This window comes from Podarcis pityusensis (genome assembly GCF_964106645.2).
Source record: "Podarcis pityusensis genome assembly, chromosome: 13".
In the NCBI taxonomy this organism is placed as follows: Eukaryota; Metazoa; Chordata; class Lepidosauria; order Squamata; family Lacertidae; genus Podarcis; species Podarcis pityusensis.
This window is the reverse complement of record NC_138038.1, coordinates 15,157,548-15,176,809: the sequence shown is the minus strand read 5'-3', so window position 1 is coordinate 15,176,809 and position 19,262 is coordinate 15,157,548. Positions and strand designations below refer to the sequence as shown.

Genomic DNA, 19,262 nt, shown 5'->3' with positions numbered 1-19,262 from the left:
ATGTGAGCAGCTGGGAGAGAGTGGCTCACTTAAAAAACACCCCAAAAAGAATCATGGGAACTGTCGTTTGTTAAAAGTTGGTGGGAATTATGTCCCTGAGAGAGGTAAACTACAGTTCCCAGGATTCTTGGGAAGGGGTATACTTGAAATGTATAGTGTCTTTGCAGCCTGAGGTAAGAAAAATATGTGCAAATGTATTTCTGTGAAGGAGAGAGAGAGAGAAGCAAAAGGAGGGCGTTTTTTTTTCCTTCAAATAAGGCAGACAAGAAGATAGAGGGCCGTAGGGAGCCAGGGAGGAAACTTTCATTTGCTAAATTAAGACAACATGTGAGGAAGTTACTCTACTAACAAGTTTTGCACCTCAGGGGACCTGACTTTTGGTGAGAGGCGGGAGACAGCTCCTTTGCTAATTGCCACATCTCTTCAATAAACAGACCCCGAGGCCTGGCGGGGAAATATTGCCATTTTTGGAAACGCTTGTCAGAGGTAAGCAAAACAGCTCCGTAGCCATAGCTGCTGTCTAGGAACACGGGATAAACGCTGAGGCAGCTGTGGGAGCGGGGAAAAGTGGTGACGTATTGGCTTGAGCCAGCCAATACTTTGCTTTTTAAAAAAGTTTCCCCATCATATTACACACAAAACTGGCAAGTATTTCTGGCACGGGGCCTTGTGGCCCAGCCGCCACACGCCCACAAATATCTCATCACGTAATCAACAGCCAGGATGTCTGGTGAGCTGTTAAGGCACAAAACCGAGGCAAACACCTCAGATCGCTGTGACAAGAATTATGAGGGATCCTGGGTTTCCCGGTTAACCCTTTCTACTTATTGCCGAAGAATTGATGCTTTTGAATTATGGTGCTGGAGGAGACTCGAGAGTCCCATGGACTGCAATAAGACCAAACCTTTCCATTCTGAAGGAAATCAGCCCTGAGTGCTCACGGGAAGGACAGATCCTGAAGCTGAGGCTCCAATACTTTGGCCATCTCATGAGAAGAGAAGACTCCCTGGAAAAGACCCTGAAGTTGGGAAATATGGAGGGCACAAGGAGAAGGGATGACAAAGGACGAGATCGTTGGACAGTGTTCTCGAAGCTACCAGCATGAGTTTGACCAGGAGGCAGTGGAAGACAGGAGTGTCTGGCGTGATCTGGTCCATGGGGTCATGAACAGTAGGACACAACTAAATGACTAAACAACAACAACAACTTATTTTCATGCCAACCACACCATCCCTACGCTACACAACAGTGATGGATAGTTTTTGACAACCACACCCCTATGTTGCTGGACTGCAACTTCTGTCATCCATGCCCTGCGTTAGCAATGGTCAGGAACAATGGGCTTTGGAGTTCAAGGACACCTGGGAGGGTCACAGGTTAGTCTACCTCTCAGCTACGCAAAGGCGGCTCATCTTCTGTGGAAAAGGCATTTGCTCATTATATGCAGACTTCACAGCGAAAGTTCAAGTTACAAGAGATTCCAACCACCTGCATTGTGTGACCTAGTTGAGATTCCTGTATTTCAGGGGGTTGGACTAGATGACCCTCCAACTCTACGATTCGATGGCTCTATACAGCCGTACCTTGGAAGTCGAACAGAATCCATTCCAGAAGTCTGTTCGACTTCAAAAATGTTTGAAAACCAAAGCGTGGCTTACGATTGGCTGCAGGAAGGTCCTGCAGCCAATCGGAAACCGCGGAAGCCCCGCTGGACGTTCAGCTTCCAAAAATAGTTTGTAAACCAGAACAGTCACAGAACAGGGTTTGTAATGCTCAGGAGCCAAAACGTTTGGGAACTAAGCTGTTGGACTTCCAAAGTACGACTATACCTGTGCCTAAGCAGCAACACATTAGACTACAGGTTAGACTACAGGCTAGAAGATTTGATCATCTTCTATATACAAATCATCATCATCCCTATACAGTGGAACCTCGGGTTAAGTACTTAATTCATTCCGGAGGTCTGTTCTTAACCTGAAGCACCACTTTAGCTAATGGGGCCTCCTGCTGCTGCCACGCCGCCGGAGCACAATTTCTGTTCTCATCCTGAAGCAAAGTTCTGAACCCGAGGTAATATTTCTGGGTTAGCGGAGTCTGTAACCTGAAGCATATGTAACCTGAAACATATGTAACCAGAGGTACATAAATATATACCAGAGGTATATATATAAATAAATAAATAAATAAATAAATAAATAAATAAATAAATAAATAAATATTTTCTTTATATCCCACCCATTTGGCTGGGTTTCCTCAGCCGCTCTGAGGAACTGGGCTATTCCCAGCCTAGTTCTTCGCCAGGGGGCATACTGGTGAGTTTGCTTTGGAAGTAAGCCACTGGAGGCTTACTGTCATTTTGTAATATTTGCACTTATTTATGAAGGTTGAACTCAATGACTCAAAAATTGCTGCACTTTCGTGACACCCCAAACCAGCTGCGTCAATTGGCCTAGCGGCCCCTGCTGCAGAGGATTCTGGGATGTGTTCTAGTGCTCCAATCTCAGTTCATCTGGGGGCATTGTCCAGACTTGCTGGGGCTCACTTCCAGGACAGAAGAATGCATCGCAGAACACACCCAACAACGCTGTCCTGCAGATGTGCGGTGGAGGGGAAGATCGGTAGTGATCGCAAGCTGCACTGGGGAGAAGTTTTGCCTGCCATTACTGATCTTCTCAATGACCGGAAAATTGCTTAGGAAAACAGTTCCTGCCAGTGAAAGACACTGAATGGCCTTTGGAATGCACAAGCTCCTTCCAAAACGTAATACAGTGGAACCTCAGGTTACATACGCTTCAGATTACAGACGCCTCAGGTTACAGACTCCACTAACCCAGAAATAGTACCTCGGGTTAAGAACTTTGCTTCAGGATGAGGACAGAAATCGTGCTCCGGCGGCACGGCAGCAGCAGGAAGCCCCATTAGCTAAAGTGGTGCTTCAGGTTAAGAACAGTTTCAGGTTAAGAACAGACCTCCGGAATGAATTAAGTACTTAACCCGAGGCACCACTATATATTGCTCCAGCAATTCAAAATGAATTAATGTGTTCAAATGGACATTTGGTGTCATTTTAAAAAAAAACCTGTCTCCATTAGTGAGAACCGCTTGCTAAGTGATCTTCAAACTTTGCGTTCGTGGAAATACGTTTAAATGGCATGGAATGGATCAACGCCGCTTATTTGCTCTGGGGCAAGACACAGATGGAGCTAGTTAATGCAGCAGCTTGTGATTACTCTTGCAGCTTTTGGTGGGCAGACATCTGGTGGTTCCCTCTTTGCCTACAGCGAGCTACTCCGATGCATCATCAGTTGATTAAAAATGTCCTGGGAGCATATTCAAAAAAAGCTTTTGCTTCTTTTCCAAAGAGCCAGGAAGCTTTGCTGTTTGGGAGTTAACGGCCACAAAAAACATTCTTCAGATACTGCAAGAGGATTCCACTGTTAATTGAGCTTTCATTATTTTAAAACAAGACATTCTTCAGATTTCTTTGACATCTCTGTCCAGCAGTCTCCGCACCCCTCCACCACCACATCTTTTCCTTGGTGCTTCTAGAAGAGGAATTGCAACTGACCCATTGCGTTTGTCCTGTGTGTTCAATCGCACTGCTATAGGCTCCATTCGCTGCCATGGGTGTGACATTTGAAATGTGAACATTCCATGTCATCATATAAACTTATCCAGCTTATCTCAGCAAATAAGCACATAGTTCCAGAACTCCCAGACCATTACTGCATGATCTGCTGCTTTGTTTTGTTTTGTTCTGTTTCTTTTAGGTAGTATTTTAATCTTATTTTGTACTTGGTTCATTTTATGACAGCAACAATTCCTGGCCCCAGCAGATCTGCGTGGGCCCCCTCCTGATGGCATTCCAATGCCACTTAAAATATTTTTTGTTCCAGCACAGCTTTGGCTCGACTGGTACTTTGATGTACAGTGGCACCTTGGTTCTCAAACGCCTTGGTACTCAAACAACTTGGAACCCAAACACTCCAAACCCGGAAGTAAGTGTTCCGGTTTGCGAACTTTTTTGGAAGCCAAACGTGCTCCGTTTTGAGTGTTACGCTGAGGTCTGTCTGATTTTGCTATTTATTTTGCGTTTTTGTGGCTCTTTTTGTTTTGTTTTTGTGACTGTGGAACCCGGTTCAGCTATTGATTGACTGATTGATTGATTGATTGATTGTGTGTGTGACTGCAGTACCTTGTTTGCTGCTTTCATTTTATGGATCAATGGTCTCGTTAGATCGTAAAATTCATGTTCAACTGCTGTTTTAGAGGTTGTTTTTAAAGGTCTGGAGTGGATTAATTCATTTTGCATTACTTTCTATGGGAAAGCGCGCCTTGGTTTTGGAACGCTTTGGTTTTGGAACGGACTTCTGGAATGGATTACATTTGAGAACCAAGATACAACTGTACTTTGGATTCTCTCTCTCTCTCGTTGTTGTTTATCTGCTGCTCATCTTTTTGTTTCTTAATTGTTTTAATAATATGTTTTGTTTTATATATATATATATATATATATATATATATATATATATATATATATATATTATTGTGAAGACAGGAGTGCCTGGTGTCTCTGGTCCATGTGGTCATGAAGAGTTGGACACGACTAAACAACAACAACAACATATTTATTGATGTTAAGCTATCTTGGGCATTGCAATTTGAATTGGCACAGTGGTTATAAACGCTTGAAATAAATGAATAGATAGGGAGCTCAGGCAAGATCTAGCCGACACCCAAGAACTGCAAGTTCAATTAGGGGAAGGTACATGGTATAATCTTGGTTTTTGCCTCACCTCCTGGGAACACCAGGCACATTGTGGGTTCACTGCCAAGCACTGCTGACATGAGTTTACTCCTCGCGTAGTGCAGATGTCATCGTCACCTGAAGAAGAAAAGGCAGACAAGAATTGGACCACAGTTTCAAACAGCATTTTCATGGGCCATGGGTGGTAAGAAAACTACATATGACCAGCCCACGCTTATGGATCTACAAGGGGGGCCCTGCTAATAGTTCCATTTTATCCACCGCTTGCGGCACAGTGACTTATAGCAGGGCCTTCTTTGTCATGGCTCCCCAACTGTGGAATTCCCTCCCAGTGGAGATATGTAGACCTGTCTTGTTGATGTCTTTTTTCAGCATCTACTGAATAGGCCTGGGCAATGAATCGATACATCTTCCAGGACCAATTGATGCTCCTTCCTTTTCAACATCGCAGTGTATCACTATATCATGATGTTTAGATACATCGCAATGTTGAAAAGCTGATATCGCCCAGCTGTACTACTCAAGACTTCTTTCTTTGGCCTGGTCTTTGTGGGCTCATAATACGATCCATTTATTGCTGTGTCATCACATGTTATGGCATTGGTGGTTCCTTATACAGTGGTGCCTCGCAAGACGAAATTAATTCGTTCCGCGAGTTTTTTCGTCTAGCGAATTTTTCGTCTTGCGAAGCACGAAATCCCATAGGAATGCATTGAAATCCAATTAATGCGTTCCTATGGTCAAAAAAAGTCCAAACAAAGCCAAATTTGGTACAACAAGAGTTTATTAAGTGCTCTTTAAAGTCACACATACTGTAAAGAGCATTTCAAAAATTGAAGGAACAATAAATTAAGTTTCTAAACATGACAGAAAAACATTTAAAAATCAACAAAGTGTACAGTACATTTTCTAAGACTCTGGGGGACAACTCGAAGAAGGTTCATCTTCCACTCTTTGCTTCTTGCTGAAGAACCCCCTCCTCAACTGTTCCCCCAGCCACCCACCACACAGAAATTCAAATCCAGAATTTTTTTAAAAAAACAGCAGAGTGGCCCAATGGTCACAGAAAATCATAAAAATGCAGAAAAAAAAAAACAAGCTTCCAGATTCTTGCAAACCCCTCCCCAACACCAAGTCCTTGAATTCCAAACACCCCAACCCAAAATCCAAAAACCCCCAAAAAAGTTTTAAAAGTTTAAAAGAAGTTTTGGAAAAGCTTCAAAAATCACCAAAGTCTTCAAAAACCTCAAAAAAGGCTACCACACCGCGTTCTATGAGTTGCTCCCCGAAGTCAAGTCACAACTGTATTAACGGTGTTAAGAAAAAGGAAACAAACTTGCAAGACGTTTCCGTCTTGCGAAGCAAGCCCGTAGGGAAAATCGTCTTGCGAAGCAGCTCAAAAAACGGAAAACCCTTTCGTCTAGCGAGTTTTTCATCTTGCGAGGCGTTCGTCTCGCGGGGCACCACTGTATACCAGTTGTACTTCTGTTGTTGGTATTTTATCAGAAACTGCAAACGCACACAACGCGGAAACTTCGGTTAATAATAATAATAAATTTATTTATACCCAACCCTCCCCAGCCAGAGCCAGGCTCAGGGCGGCTAACACCAGTAAAATTACAATAAAAACATAATGGGGGGGACCCAATTTAAAATACAGGTTAAAATACAATTTAAAATGAAGCCTCATTTTTGAAGTAGCGCATAGATCAAAACCATAAGGGGAGGGAAACATAAGGGTCAGACTGAGTCCAAACCAAAGGCCAGGCGGAACAGCTCTGTCTTGCAGGCCCTGCAGAAAGATGTCAAGTCCTGGTCTCTTGAGACAGAGCGTTCCACCAAGTCAGGGCCAGTACTGAAAAAGCCCTGGCCCTCGTTGAGACCAATCAAACCACCTTGCGACCTCCAAAGTGTTGTCATTTGTGGACCCTAAGGTCCTCCGTGGGGCATACCAGGAAAGGCGGTACCGTAGGTATGTGGGTCCTAGGCCGCATAGGGTTGAAGGGTGATCTAGAAATCTGACGAATAAATGAATACAGGAAGTTGAATACAAGAAGCTGACAAAAATATGAACTTCTCTCTAATATCTACAGCAAATAACATGAATATTTTAATGGAGAGGGAAGACTTAACCTTCAGATAGATTCCTAAACTGGATATGCTAATCTGAAACCAGGTTTCAAAAATCAGGATTCAAAAATGTGATACCTGAACAAATTTCCACTTTCAATTTCAACCTCAGGGTGGGGGGGAAGAGTTCAAACACTAATAAATCTTGAACTTCAGCCAAAAAGAGTACCAAATATAACATTTCTCTGTCCTCAAAGGACCGCACTTTTCACACTCCAGTCCCCATGTGTTAATTTCTGATTTTATTTTTAAAGTCCAGATTTTGAATTGAGGCAAAATTTTAAGGTCTCACCATTTCTCTCCCCCCCAGTCACTACACCCCTCCCTGTGCTCCTTGAAATTTTACAAGACTAATCTAGAAACATATCTAGGAGATTTTATCTTCCAGGGAATGCACTAAATACTGCTTGCTGAAGGTTTTCACAGGAGGATTCCAGCATAACTGGAGCTATGCATTCCTCGGGGAATTATCAGCAATATCTGAACAGCAGCACAGAAGAAAACCAGGGTATTAACATAGCCAAACTCCCCTTATCTTAGTGATGCCCTTCGCTTGGAAAGACGACAGCTATTCTGAACTGCTCCATGCCTTACGTAGCAGGAAACCTGTGTTGTACAGTTATTAAGTGCTACTCCAAAATGTGAGAGTGTGCTTATGTCATCCACACGCCTCAGCTGTCAGAAGCTGGGGGAAACCTTAATATAGACACTCAAGGGCTCATCCACACTTGTCCCGAGATTCCCAGGCACAGGTCAGAGGTTTTTCTTTCATCCTGCTGCATTCCCCAGGACTCAGTGAGGCTGAGAGGGGCATCTTGTCATCTGGGCAGCCCAAGATGGGACCCATTACTTACATCAGAGGAGCCTACACAACACAAAACACTGTTGCTGTATGTAGGGTTTTTTTTTATTTGCTTTTTATCTTATATTTTGGAAATGTACATCCAGTTTTTTCCCTTTAAATTTTTGGGGGGCCCCCAAGAGAGTGGGGCCCTGAGCTACAGCTTGTTTAGCTCATACGTAAATCCGGCACTGCTCCCATTGTACAGCTGTGGGGTGGACTGCGAGTCCATTGGACTGGATTTGAACCTAGGGCTCCCAAATCACCAGACTCACCGTAGGCGAGTGGGCCCTGTTACCTACAATGATTTCAACAGCAGGCCTCTTTTAAGGGAGAGGTGGGGCAGACAGCACTCCGGAGTCTCCACTAGCCCCCTGTTTATCTCTATAATTGCTTTTCTTCCTTTGTTCATGCACAAACACCCCCTCCTCTAATAACCACCTTGGACTGCTGACTCACAGGCTGTGGCTTCTGCAACTCCCAGCTCTGGAGATTACGCAGCTTCCTCAGAAACTGTTGATTAACAGCCCAGAGTTATTATTAACTCCACATTGGCTTGCCTATGGAAGACTGCCACCCCGCTATGTTTCTTTCTTACTGCGTCTGTGGGCTTGCATAAAGATTTCTCACCAGTTTATGCTAAGTTTTTTTCCTCCCCGTCTCCTTGTCCATAGTTTAGGAGCTGACAAATCCAAATGTATGAATAAGTTCTCTTTTGCCTTATCAGGAAACACAAAGAACTGCTGGTTGTTGTTGTTTAAAATGACAAAATGTGGGTGTAATATGGGCCATACAGATACAGAAGCAAAAACAGGAGACAAAGAGGGAATGTGGGGACGGGGAACAGAGAGATAGCACTGAAGAGGCTTTCGCAAGTTCTCTCTTTCTCCAAAACCACAAGGATTATAAACTTGTGGGCATAATTCACATCCCACGGACGTCAAGGTTGGAAACCTTGCCCATTTATTGTAATGAAGCTAGGCTGACGCTACTCTGGCTACACACAAGAGTCACAGAAGCGTCGTTCTGCCCATGAAACGCTAAGCTGCAGTTTCAATAGCACCACCAACCTTCGCAAAGTTTAGAAACTTGCGGGGAAAGAAAAGGAAAGCTGGGGGTCTCCACAGATCCAGCTTCCACAACAGGGAGTTCTGTATGTTCTCAGGGACTGGAGATCTCGAATGCAAGCAGCCAGGGCCGGCCCGAGACATTTCGGCGCCTGAGGCGAACCCCAAAATGGGGCACCCACCATATCCACCGGGGAAGGAGGAGTGAATGAAGACTGACACAAGGAACAAGGGAGAGGGGGAGAAAGATGGATATCAGGATCTGTTTGGGGACCCTGCCGCCTGAGGCAGTCTCCTCACCTGGCCTCATGGTTGGGCCGGGCCTGCAAGTGGCTATTATTGCTAGAGTTTGAGGAGCGGCATGACGGAAATATTTGACAAATAAGGGCAACTTCATATTCCCCTAGCCATTGCATTTAAGGTCCTTACTGCGGTCAGAGATTAGGCTAAACCCAGATAGATCCTCTTGCCCCCTTTTCCACTGTGAAAGGACATTTCCAGTCACCTGGTGATAGTGGAAACCCAGAGGAATCATGGTTTTCTGAATCATACCACACCCATTGAGCAGCCCACGTGAAGAACCATCACCAAATCAAGGTTTCTGAGTAACAGACTGTGATGTGCTGATCATTCATATGTCTGGCTCATGAGGTGTGACTGGCACCAAGTGATGTGAAGCACATTCTCCACCCTTCTTATTCCATGCTTTCTGTCTTTCCAAAAGCTCAGTGTTCTCCCCCTTTGCACCTTTGGCCATGCCAAGTCCTGGAATTAGATTTTGTCTTCCCTCCATTGAGCCACCTCTCCTCCACAACAAGGGGAATCTTCCCTGCCCTGCCTTGCTTGATGTTCCTCAGGCGTCTCACAACAACCCTCAACTCTGACAACACTGTTAGGAGCTTGCAAAAAAAAAACCCCCAAAAACCAACCCCAACAATCCTCTCTTCCAGTCCTGCCCATCCAAAATAGACTGCAAGCCCTCTGAGGGCTGAGACTGAATACTTTTCTATGTTTTGTATCATGCTGATGCTAAACAGATTTTAAAAACAAAAAATAAAAAGAAGTAATCAACTTCTTTAGGAGACTCCTTGTTATCACGATAGTACGATAAGGATTCGGCTATCAATTTAATATATTTATCACATTCAGATACCCACTCTTCTTTAAAGGAATTCAACGTGGGTATACACTCCCCCTGCTTTTGAATTATGGTGCTGGAGGAGACTCTTGAGAGTCCCATGGACTGCAAGAAGATCAAACCTATATATTCTTAAGGAAATCAGCCCTGAGTGCTCACTGGAAGGACAGATCGTGAAGTTGAGGCTCCAATACTTTGGCCACCTCATGAGAAGAGAAGACTCCCTGGAAAAGACCCTGATGTTGGGAAAGATGGAGGGCACAAGGAGAAGGGGACGACAGAGGACGAGATGGTTGGACAGTGTTCTCGAAGCTACCAGCATGAGTCTGTCCAAACTGCGGGAGGCAGTGGAGGACAGAAGTGCCTGGCGTGCTCTGGTCCACGGGGTCACGAAGAGTCAGACACGACTAAACGACTAAACAACAACAACATACACTCCCCCACTTCATTTTATCCTCTCAACAACCCTGTGAGGTACGTTAGGTAAGTAAAGCTGTGTTTTATTGACAGGGGCTCACATGCTTTGTACAGAACATTAACTCCCTCCACAAAGAAAGCTAGACTTTCCCCAAATAATAATAATAATAATAATAATAATAATAATACCATCACCACTATCATATGTCATCAAGGAGCATTCAGTCACACAAAACAGTTCCGTTTGTTCCTAGTTCAATCCAAATTTAGACAGAGCTTTCCCTTGTATCCTACCAATCTGCTGATCCCCAGTCCCCCTCCCTTATCAAATTGTTGCAGCAGTGACAACTCTAGTGAGGAAGAATTACATGGCAAGCAAGGAGAAGGAAAGCATGGAGGCCTCTCCCCTCAAGCTGGGGAAATGTTTCTCCCCCTCCAAGGCTCTTAACTTGCCTTGCTTCAATGTATTGCAGCCTGATCTTGCTGTCAGTGCAATTCCATCCTGGTAAATGGAATAGAAAGGAAAGAAAGGGAGTAGGAGGGGAATTCTTCTGTGGTTTGGATGTAAACCTGAGTAGGAGAAGAATTTAGGGGTCAACGCTGTGCAATTCCAGCTTCCCTCTGTTTCTCTCTCTCACACACATACACAACCTCTGAGTCATACACACACCTCTTCTGAGCTGTGGCCTGATAGCGGTCATATATTCAAGTATATTAGCCGTCTTCAGGGTTAGAAATTTACTTGTTTTGTAAACTGAAAGCAGAGGTGGATCCTGCATGCAACACCAATGTTTAGAGTAAAGGTAAAGGTAAAGGGACCCCTGGCCATTAGGTCCAGTCATAACAGACTCTGGGGTTGTGGAACTCATCTCGCTTTACTGGTCGAGGGAGCCGGCGTACAGCTTCCGGGTCATGTGGCCAGCATGACTAAGCCGCTTCTGGCGAACCAGAGCAGCGCACGGAAACGCCGTTTACCTTCCCGCTGGAGCGGTACCTATTTATCTACTTGCATTTTAACGTGCTTTCGAACTGCTAGGTTGGCAGGAGCAGGGACCGAGCAATGGGAGCTCACCCCGTCGCGGGGATTCGAACCGCCGACCTTCTGATCGGCAAGCCCTAGGCTCTGTGGTTTAACCCACAGCGCCACCCCGCGTCCCTAATGTTTAGAGTACAGTCTTGCAAATAATCACACAGAACAGCACTGGGGAACATTTGGCCATTCAAACCTCAGCTGAACTTCAGTTTCCAGCATCCCTGACCATTGGCCATGTTTGCTGAGGCACATGGGAGTTGTAGTCCAGCAACATATGCAGAGCCAACTGTTCCCTGTCCCTGATATTAGAAGGCTAGAAAACAGTGCTGGGTGGGGAATCCATACAGACTGGGCTAATTCATAGTCCAAGATAATCTGCAAAGCAACAAACTCTAAAAAGACTAAGGTCACTTGCAAATGACCGGCTTATTCAGCATGAATTAGACAATGTTGTCTAACTGCTATTCCAGACTTCCCAGTGCATTACCTCAACCATTTCCTGATTGCAGAAAGTCCAGTTGGGTGGGGTGAGCGTTATCATGCAAGACTTCCAAATCAACTCTAATTGCACAACCTGAATTTCCAGGCATGTGACTGAATCCCACCCAAGAAACAGAGCCCGGAAGTGCCCATATGAAAGCATCATGCCTGCAACACGGTTGCGTGTCGAGACCCCGAAACCACGCCCTCGGCAATGAATGAGACACAAGGACACGGATATTAGGTTAATGTTATTGGGCAAAATTTGGCCACAACTTTATTGGTTACAGAATGTGAGTGGTATTGGCTTAGGCACTGGAGTTGACTATATCTGACTCCCGCCCATCATGCAGGGAATTCGGTAAGGGTCAACCAAAGATGGGGGAGCCCCGTCAATGCAAACCGACTCGAGCTCTCCCAGGGTTCCCGAAGGGGTCGTGGACTAGCCCAGTCCTGGACTTCAGACAAGATCCACACCCCCGGATTCCTTCAAAGGAATACCCTTAAGCTTGGAGGGGCAGGTGATGGCCACACCTCCCCTTCTCCATCATAAGATCAACCAATGCCTAACAGCCAAATCTTACAAAGTTGTGACAATTGCTACGAGGTAAGTGAAAACCAAATGGCCCTTGCCCATCTGCCAAGTGGAAAAATTCCTACCAGGCCCCTCAATGGCGACCAACCCCATAGCAAGGCCAATGTCGAAGCCTGCAAATTAGGGAGGGCGGGTGGGAGATTGAGGAAGCGAGCCAAGAGAGAAAGCTCTCTGGCTCACAGCTTTGTTTAAATGGGGCCTGGTCACACCTTCTCAGCCAGCAGATTGGCTGGCTGGGTGATGGCATGACAGGGAGCCTCTGGATTTGGATTTTAAATTTGATATCCCGCTTTATCAGTACCCTAAGGAGTCTCAAAGTGACTCACAATCTCCTTACCTTTCCTCCCTCACAGCAAACACTCTGTGAGGTGAGTGGGGCTGAGAGACTTCACAGAAGTGTGAATAGCCCAAGGTCACCCAGCAGCTGCATGTGGAATAGTGGGGAATCGAACCCAGTTCACCAGATTACGAGTCCACTGCTCTTAACCACTACACAACACTGGCTCCCAGTCCCCCGCCCCTGGAGGGGAGTTGGTGGCCACGTTGTCCACCGCAACTCCTCCCCCCTGCTAAGTGGAGCGGATTTCCCCTGCGCAATTTATCTTGGATCTGGTTTGCCATGACGCCCCATTCTCCCTTTGCTGCCCTTTCTGCCCATGTTGTGCATAATACAAAGCACAGCACCGGAACAATAAGATAAGGGAAAATCCAAAGAGATTGTGCCGTATGAACAAATGACTGAACAAATGCATGGAGGAAACAATAAGTATTCGGAGGAAGAGGTCCAGCTAAATAAACATGTGACAGGTCCAAAATAGATGTGGAAAGGCCCATCCTGATTCAAGCGTCCAGCTCACTGACACATAAAGCACACCCTCCAACATTTCTCTGATGAAAACAGGGACGTCCTGTTCTATAATATTAATACTGTATTGGCCTGAATATAAGCCTCACTTTTTTCCCCAAATTCCGACCATGAAACGTTAAAGTGCGGCTAAAATTCGTGACCTTACAAAAACTGGCTTTGACGATATCGCTGCTGCAACAGACATACGGTAAAAGGAACGGGTTGAGTGCCTGCGGAATTTTAAGGGAGCGGTTTATATTCAGGTATTGTCTTTTTTCTCTCCCCCCCCCCTTGAATGTTAAAGGTGTGGCTTATATTCAGGTGCGGCTTATATTTGGGCCAATGCCGTAATAATTATATTATTTATACCCCGCCTATCTGACTGGGTTGCCCCAGCCACTCTGGGAGGCTTCCAACATATATATAAAAAACATAATGAAACATTAAACATGGGGGGGAAAACTTCCCTATACAGGGCTGCCTTCAGATGTCTTCCAAAGGTTGTATAGTTACCTCCTTGGCTGGGTGGTCACAAAACTCCATATACAGTGGTACCTCTGGATGCGAACGGGATCCGTTCCGGAGCCCCGTTCGCATCATGAGCAGAACACAACCCGCATCTGCACGTCAGCGGGTAGCGACTTGCCGCGTCTGCGCATGCGCGAGCGGCGAAACCCGGAAGTAACCTGTTCCGTTACTTCTGGGTCGCTGCGGGATGCAACCTGAAAAGATTCAACCTGAAGCAAACAAGAGGAATGACTGTATCCTACAACATTTCTCCGATGAAAATAAAGGTGCCCTAAGGAAAAGTGGGACAATCTGAGATCAAATCAGAAACCTGGGCAGCTTCTGTAAATCCCAGACTGTCCCTGGAAAACAGGGACACTTTGAGGGTCCGATAAAGTAGAGGGGAAGGATTTTACTTACAACAGATGAGTTCCAAGTCCATCACCACCACCACCACCACCACACACTTTGCTGTCACTTCCTCCAGCCACTTCCCTCCATCCCCAGTTCTGATATATCCTACTCGTTGCTAGATACTTGAGCAGGGAAGGCGCATGAAGAGAGACATGTGTCTGTCACAGCTAATGTGGCCTCAAGAATCATATGATAATCTGTCCCACAAACAGCAAGTTCAGGTAGTGTGTGCCAATAAAATGGGAGTCAGGAAGGCACTCAACACTAAGGCAGGCAGAGGCACAATACTTTTTTTATATACGGTAATTCAAAAGGCCCCAACACCCACAAATACAGAACACAAAAGCATGCTTGATGGCTTCTCACAAGTCCTGAAATGTTGAGAGTCAATTGAGGAGAACCTTACAAATATACTAAAGTGAGGAGGAGGCAGGAGGGAGATAGATAATTTGCCTGCTTGAGCTTCTTACAGCTTAGGGTATCCTGAACAGGAGCATGGCTGGCTGGCTGATATTCTCAACACGCGCTCTCTTACTAGGAAGCGAGGATATACTGTATTACAACACATTGTTGTAGGTCCCACTTGCACTCAGGCATCAATAAAAAGGAATGGAATGTTCTTATTAGCTGAAGTGATCTCCAGTGCATGGCACTGTATGTTTCTGTACGCAGCTGTTTGTACAGAAACACAGGGACAAGACATAAGACGTGTGGCCTGTTGATGTTTCCGTAGCTGTTCTTTTACTTCACTTCATTAGATGGAAGCAAGTGGCAGGATGGCTTAAATCTTTCCCTGTGCGCCATTTGGAAGCTTAAGAGTTACAAACACAAGATTTGGCTGCATAAGCTCTCAGGTTCATTCCCCAGAGTCTCTGGATAAAAGGATCAAGGTTGCTGCAAAGACCTTTCTCTGCTTGAGCCCCCAAAGAAATGTAGAGTACAGTGGTACCTCGGGTTAAGTACTTAAATCGTTCCGGAGGTCCATTCTTAACCTGAAGCTGTTCTTAACCTGAAGCACCACTTTAGCTAATGGGGCCTCCTGCTGCCGCCGGAGCACAATTTCTGTTCCCATCCTGAAGCAAAGTTCTTAACCCGAGGTACTATTTCTGAGTTAGCAGAGTCTGTAACCTGAAGCGTATGTGACCTGAAGCGTATGTAACCTGAGGTACCACAGTATATGAAGATGATGTATAGATGGTATATGACACCAGTGCACTTAGGAAAAATGTATAAAACTAGCTCAAATTTGTGTTGGAAGTGTAAGAAAAAGGAGGGGACATTTTACCACATGTGGTGGGATTGCAATGAAATTAAGAAATTTTGGGAAATGATATACAATGAATTGAAGAAAATGTTCCATCTAACATTTGTTTAAAAACCTGAAGCATTTTTGTTAGGGATTGTGGGGAAAGACCTGCCAAAGAAGTTGAAAAGTATCTTCATGTATGCGACAACAGCGGCGAGCGTCTTAATAGCACAAGGATGGAAGACTGAGGAAATTCCGACCAAAGAATTATGGCAAGAGAAACTGATGGACTATGCAGAACTGGCAATATTGACACAAATTGACAAGGATAACTGTGACTTTAAAAAGGAATGGGAATATTTTGCAAAGTATCTAAAGATGCAACAAAGTGAATTGGTCTCCTTGGCAGGTTTTGAATAAACACTCACAAACTTTTCATTGATAATAACCAGTTAGACAAATTAAGGATTTATACAACTCTGTAACATGCAGAGAATAGTATTTACAGAGAAATCAGATATTGGAACTGAGAGAAATCGGGGGGCGGGGTGTGTGTGTGGCTTGTTTTATGGGAAGGAGGGGGAGGGGGGAAATGGGGGGGGTGGAATTAAGGATGATATGTTTTAAGATAATATGTTTTGTTTAATTTCCAAAAATAAATAAATAAATAAATAAATAAATAAATAAATAAATAAATAAAGGAAGGTATCCTAAGGGGTGGGGGGGGGGGGAGAATGAAACTTCAGCTAGTGCAGAATTCAGTGGCCAGGTTGCTCACCAGAGCAAGTCGGTTTGAGCATATTACACCGCTCCTGGTCTTACTGCACTGGCTACCAATTAGTTTCCGGAACCAATTCAAAGTGCAGGTTTTGACTACAAAGCCTTAAACGGCTCAGGACCGCAATACCTCAAGGACTGCTTCTTTCCATATGAACCTACCCAGACCCTGAGATCATTTTCTGAGGCCCTCCTCCTCCTCCTTGAGAGGTCTGGAGGGTGGCAACACGAGAACGGGGCCTTCTCTGCAGTGGCTCCCTGTCTGTGGAATGCTCTCCCCAGGGAAGTTCGCCTGGCACCTTCATTATAGGACTTTAGGCACCAGGCAAAAACGTTCCTTTTTAACCAGGCCTTTGGTTGACCTGATGGCCATCCTATACCCTTTTAAAATGTGGCTCTTTTCGGGGGGGGGGGTATTGTTCTTGTTTTGATTTAAAATATTGTGATCTTTTCTGTGAACCACCCTGAGACATCCAGGTATAGGGCAGTATATAAATTCAATAATTCAATAAATAAATAAATAACAGTCATTACGAAATGCAATTCCGTTCCCATGCTCGTTTCCCACCCACAGACTGTCCTAATCCACTTTCCTGCCCGTCTAGAAAACACTTCTGTTAACTATTTGCTCAGGTCAAAGGGAATGATTCAAGACTTCCTTTGGAAGAATGATCAGAATTTGCCAAACCGCTTAACACGCACGTACTCTGCCCAGGACACAATAGGGGTGGGGAAATGAACTACGAATGTCCTATGGGAAAAAGGCGGTGACTCCATCTCTCTGCAAACCTAAAATCAATACCTGGCCATATTGTATTAGGGAAAGGAGAAGCTCAGCATACTCTCAGCATTTCAGGAGAGGGGCTAGATCTCTGGAGGTAAACCAGTGCCAAGGTCAAGGTTTCACAGAGCCATAAAACAAATGTAGCTCCAGAAATTACCCACAGGAATAGAATGAGATTAAAGTATTTGGCAGGGGTGGAGGCAGTGAGTGGGTGTAAGGAATATTGGTGTGTGAACAGCATGTCCATGTTTCAGCAGGGAAGAGACCAAATTTGGGGATGGGACCATCCGAACAAACACCTCCAACATTTAAAGCAAATAAACCCGGGAACTGTAGTTTACCTCCTCACAAGAGCTATAGCTCCCAGCTCTTTTAATTTTTTTAATTGCCAAGCATGGAAAGCTGAACGCATACAAGTTAAATGCTTGTATGCTGCAGGCTTGCTGTATCTCAACAACCCATTTGCAAATTTTTTATTATTATTATTATTATTATTATTATTATTATTATTTGACATCCAAGGATATCATACACAATCTTAAATACACATACAAAGAAAAGGTAAAACTGATAACAACACTCTTAAAGAATTATACTGTTATTGATTTAAACTTGTACTGTTAAGTGTTCTTTTCTTATACTTTCTAACTAAACAAAAATAAACCAAAGTAGAATACAAAAAACTAAACTATGTCATTTCCCGATGTACTTTACATTTACAACACTGAATGTACTTATTACCTTACTCTCAATATATTTTCTAATACTTTCTTATAACAAATCGTACCATTTCCCCTTATTTATCAATGTTTAATTTACACAAGGGTCATTCAAACACTGCCATAGATGTTATGTCGTTATTGTATTTTTGTAGGTATTTCTTGAACATATCCCATTTTTGCGCGAATGATTGTTTTGTATTTCCCCTTAATCTATTTGTCAATTGAGCCATTTCTGCATAGTCTAGTAACATATTCTGCCATTCCCTTACTGTTGGTACTTTCCCCCCTTTCCAGTTTGATGCAATTAATAACCGGGCAGCGGCTGTCGCATATAAAAAGATTTCTCTTCTATTTTTCAGGATATCACTGCCTACAATTCCAAGCAGAAATGCTTCTAGCTTCTTTGAGAATGTTAATTTAAAGATCTTTTTCATCTCATCATAAATAAGGTTCCAGAACTCTTTAATTTTTCGGCACGTCCACCACAAATGGTACATATCTCCTTTTGTTTCTCCACACGGCCCGCATTTGTCTGAAATATTTTTATACATCTTGGAGAGTTTTGATGGTGTAAGGTACCATCTAAACTGCATTTTCATCATGTTTTCTTTAATGGTGTAACATGCCGTAAAATTCATGTTAGTTTTCCAAAGGGTCTCCCATTCACTCATCATGATTGTGCGTCCGATGTCTTGTGCCCATTTAATCATTACCGCCTTCAGCTCATCCTCCTTGACTTCCCAGTCAAGGAGGAGTCGGTACATTCTGGAAATGATTTTGGTATTATTTAACAATTCCTTTTCTAATTTTGAGGGCTCGTTGTTAAATCCATTTTTTTTGTCTTGTTTGAAAGTCTCAAAGAGCTGGTGATATTCTAGCCCATGGGTAGGCAAACTAAGGCCCCGGGGGCCAGATCCAGCCCAATCACCTTCTAAATCCGGCCCGCAGACAGTCCGGAAATCAGTGTGTTTTTACATGAGTAGAATGTGTGCTTTTATTTAAAATGCATCTCTGGGTTATTTGTGGGGCATAGGAATTCGTTCATTTTTTTTCCCTTCAAAAAATAGTCCGGCCCCCGACTAGATCTGAGGGACAGTGGACCGGCCCCCTGCTGAAAAAGTTTGCTGACCCCTGTTCTAGCCATCCCATTTGCAAATTTAGTCACTTCCCGACAACTTCTTTACTGAGCATTCATCCTGTTGGCCAGGAAGATGCATCAAGCTTTCTAGGGCATTGCCCCATGACTTTCTTTATCACAAAAAGTCTTGTCTTTGGGGGGAAGCAGGTTTGTTGTGCAACTTTTCCTACTCATCACCTGTAATTGCGCAACCTCAATTGGCTGGTATGCAATACCGAAAGCAGAGGCAGTCTGGAAGCGCCATTAAGCCGCCCCTGCCTGGAGTCACCTTTTATACTGTTTTGAGAAAAGAAGCGGGCACTGTTCTGTATGAGGATCCTTCCTCTGATATTATGGGATGCAATGGCAGTTGCCTGGA

At 44.3% G+C, this 19,262-nt stretch overlaps 1 protein-coding gene and 1 long non-coding RNA gene across 2 annotated transcripts in view; one reads left to right on the top strand and one right to left on the bottom strand.

The window, feature by feature from the left end:
• The window catches only part of ITGB3 (integrin subunit beta 3), a 55,626-nt gene that overhangs the window by 33,785 nt on the left and 2,579 nt on the right, over positions 1–19,262 (bottom strand). The window contains exon 2 of the mRNA XM_080976632.1: positions 4,797–4,885. Coding sequence (XP_080832758.1) covers positions 4,797–4,885 — 89 coding nt within the window. The remainder of the gene's footprint in view (positions 1–4,796; positions 4,886–19,262) is intronic.
• LOC308460624 overlaps positions 1,985–19,262 on the top strand; it is a 32,966-nt gene continuing 15,688 nt past the window's right edge. The window contains exon 1 of the long non-coding RNA XR_013978653.1: positions 1,985–2,138. This is a non-coding gene — a long non-coding RNA (uncharacterized lncRNA). The remainder of the gene's footprint in view (positions 2,139–19,262) is intronic.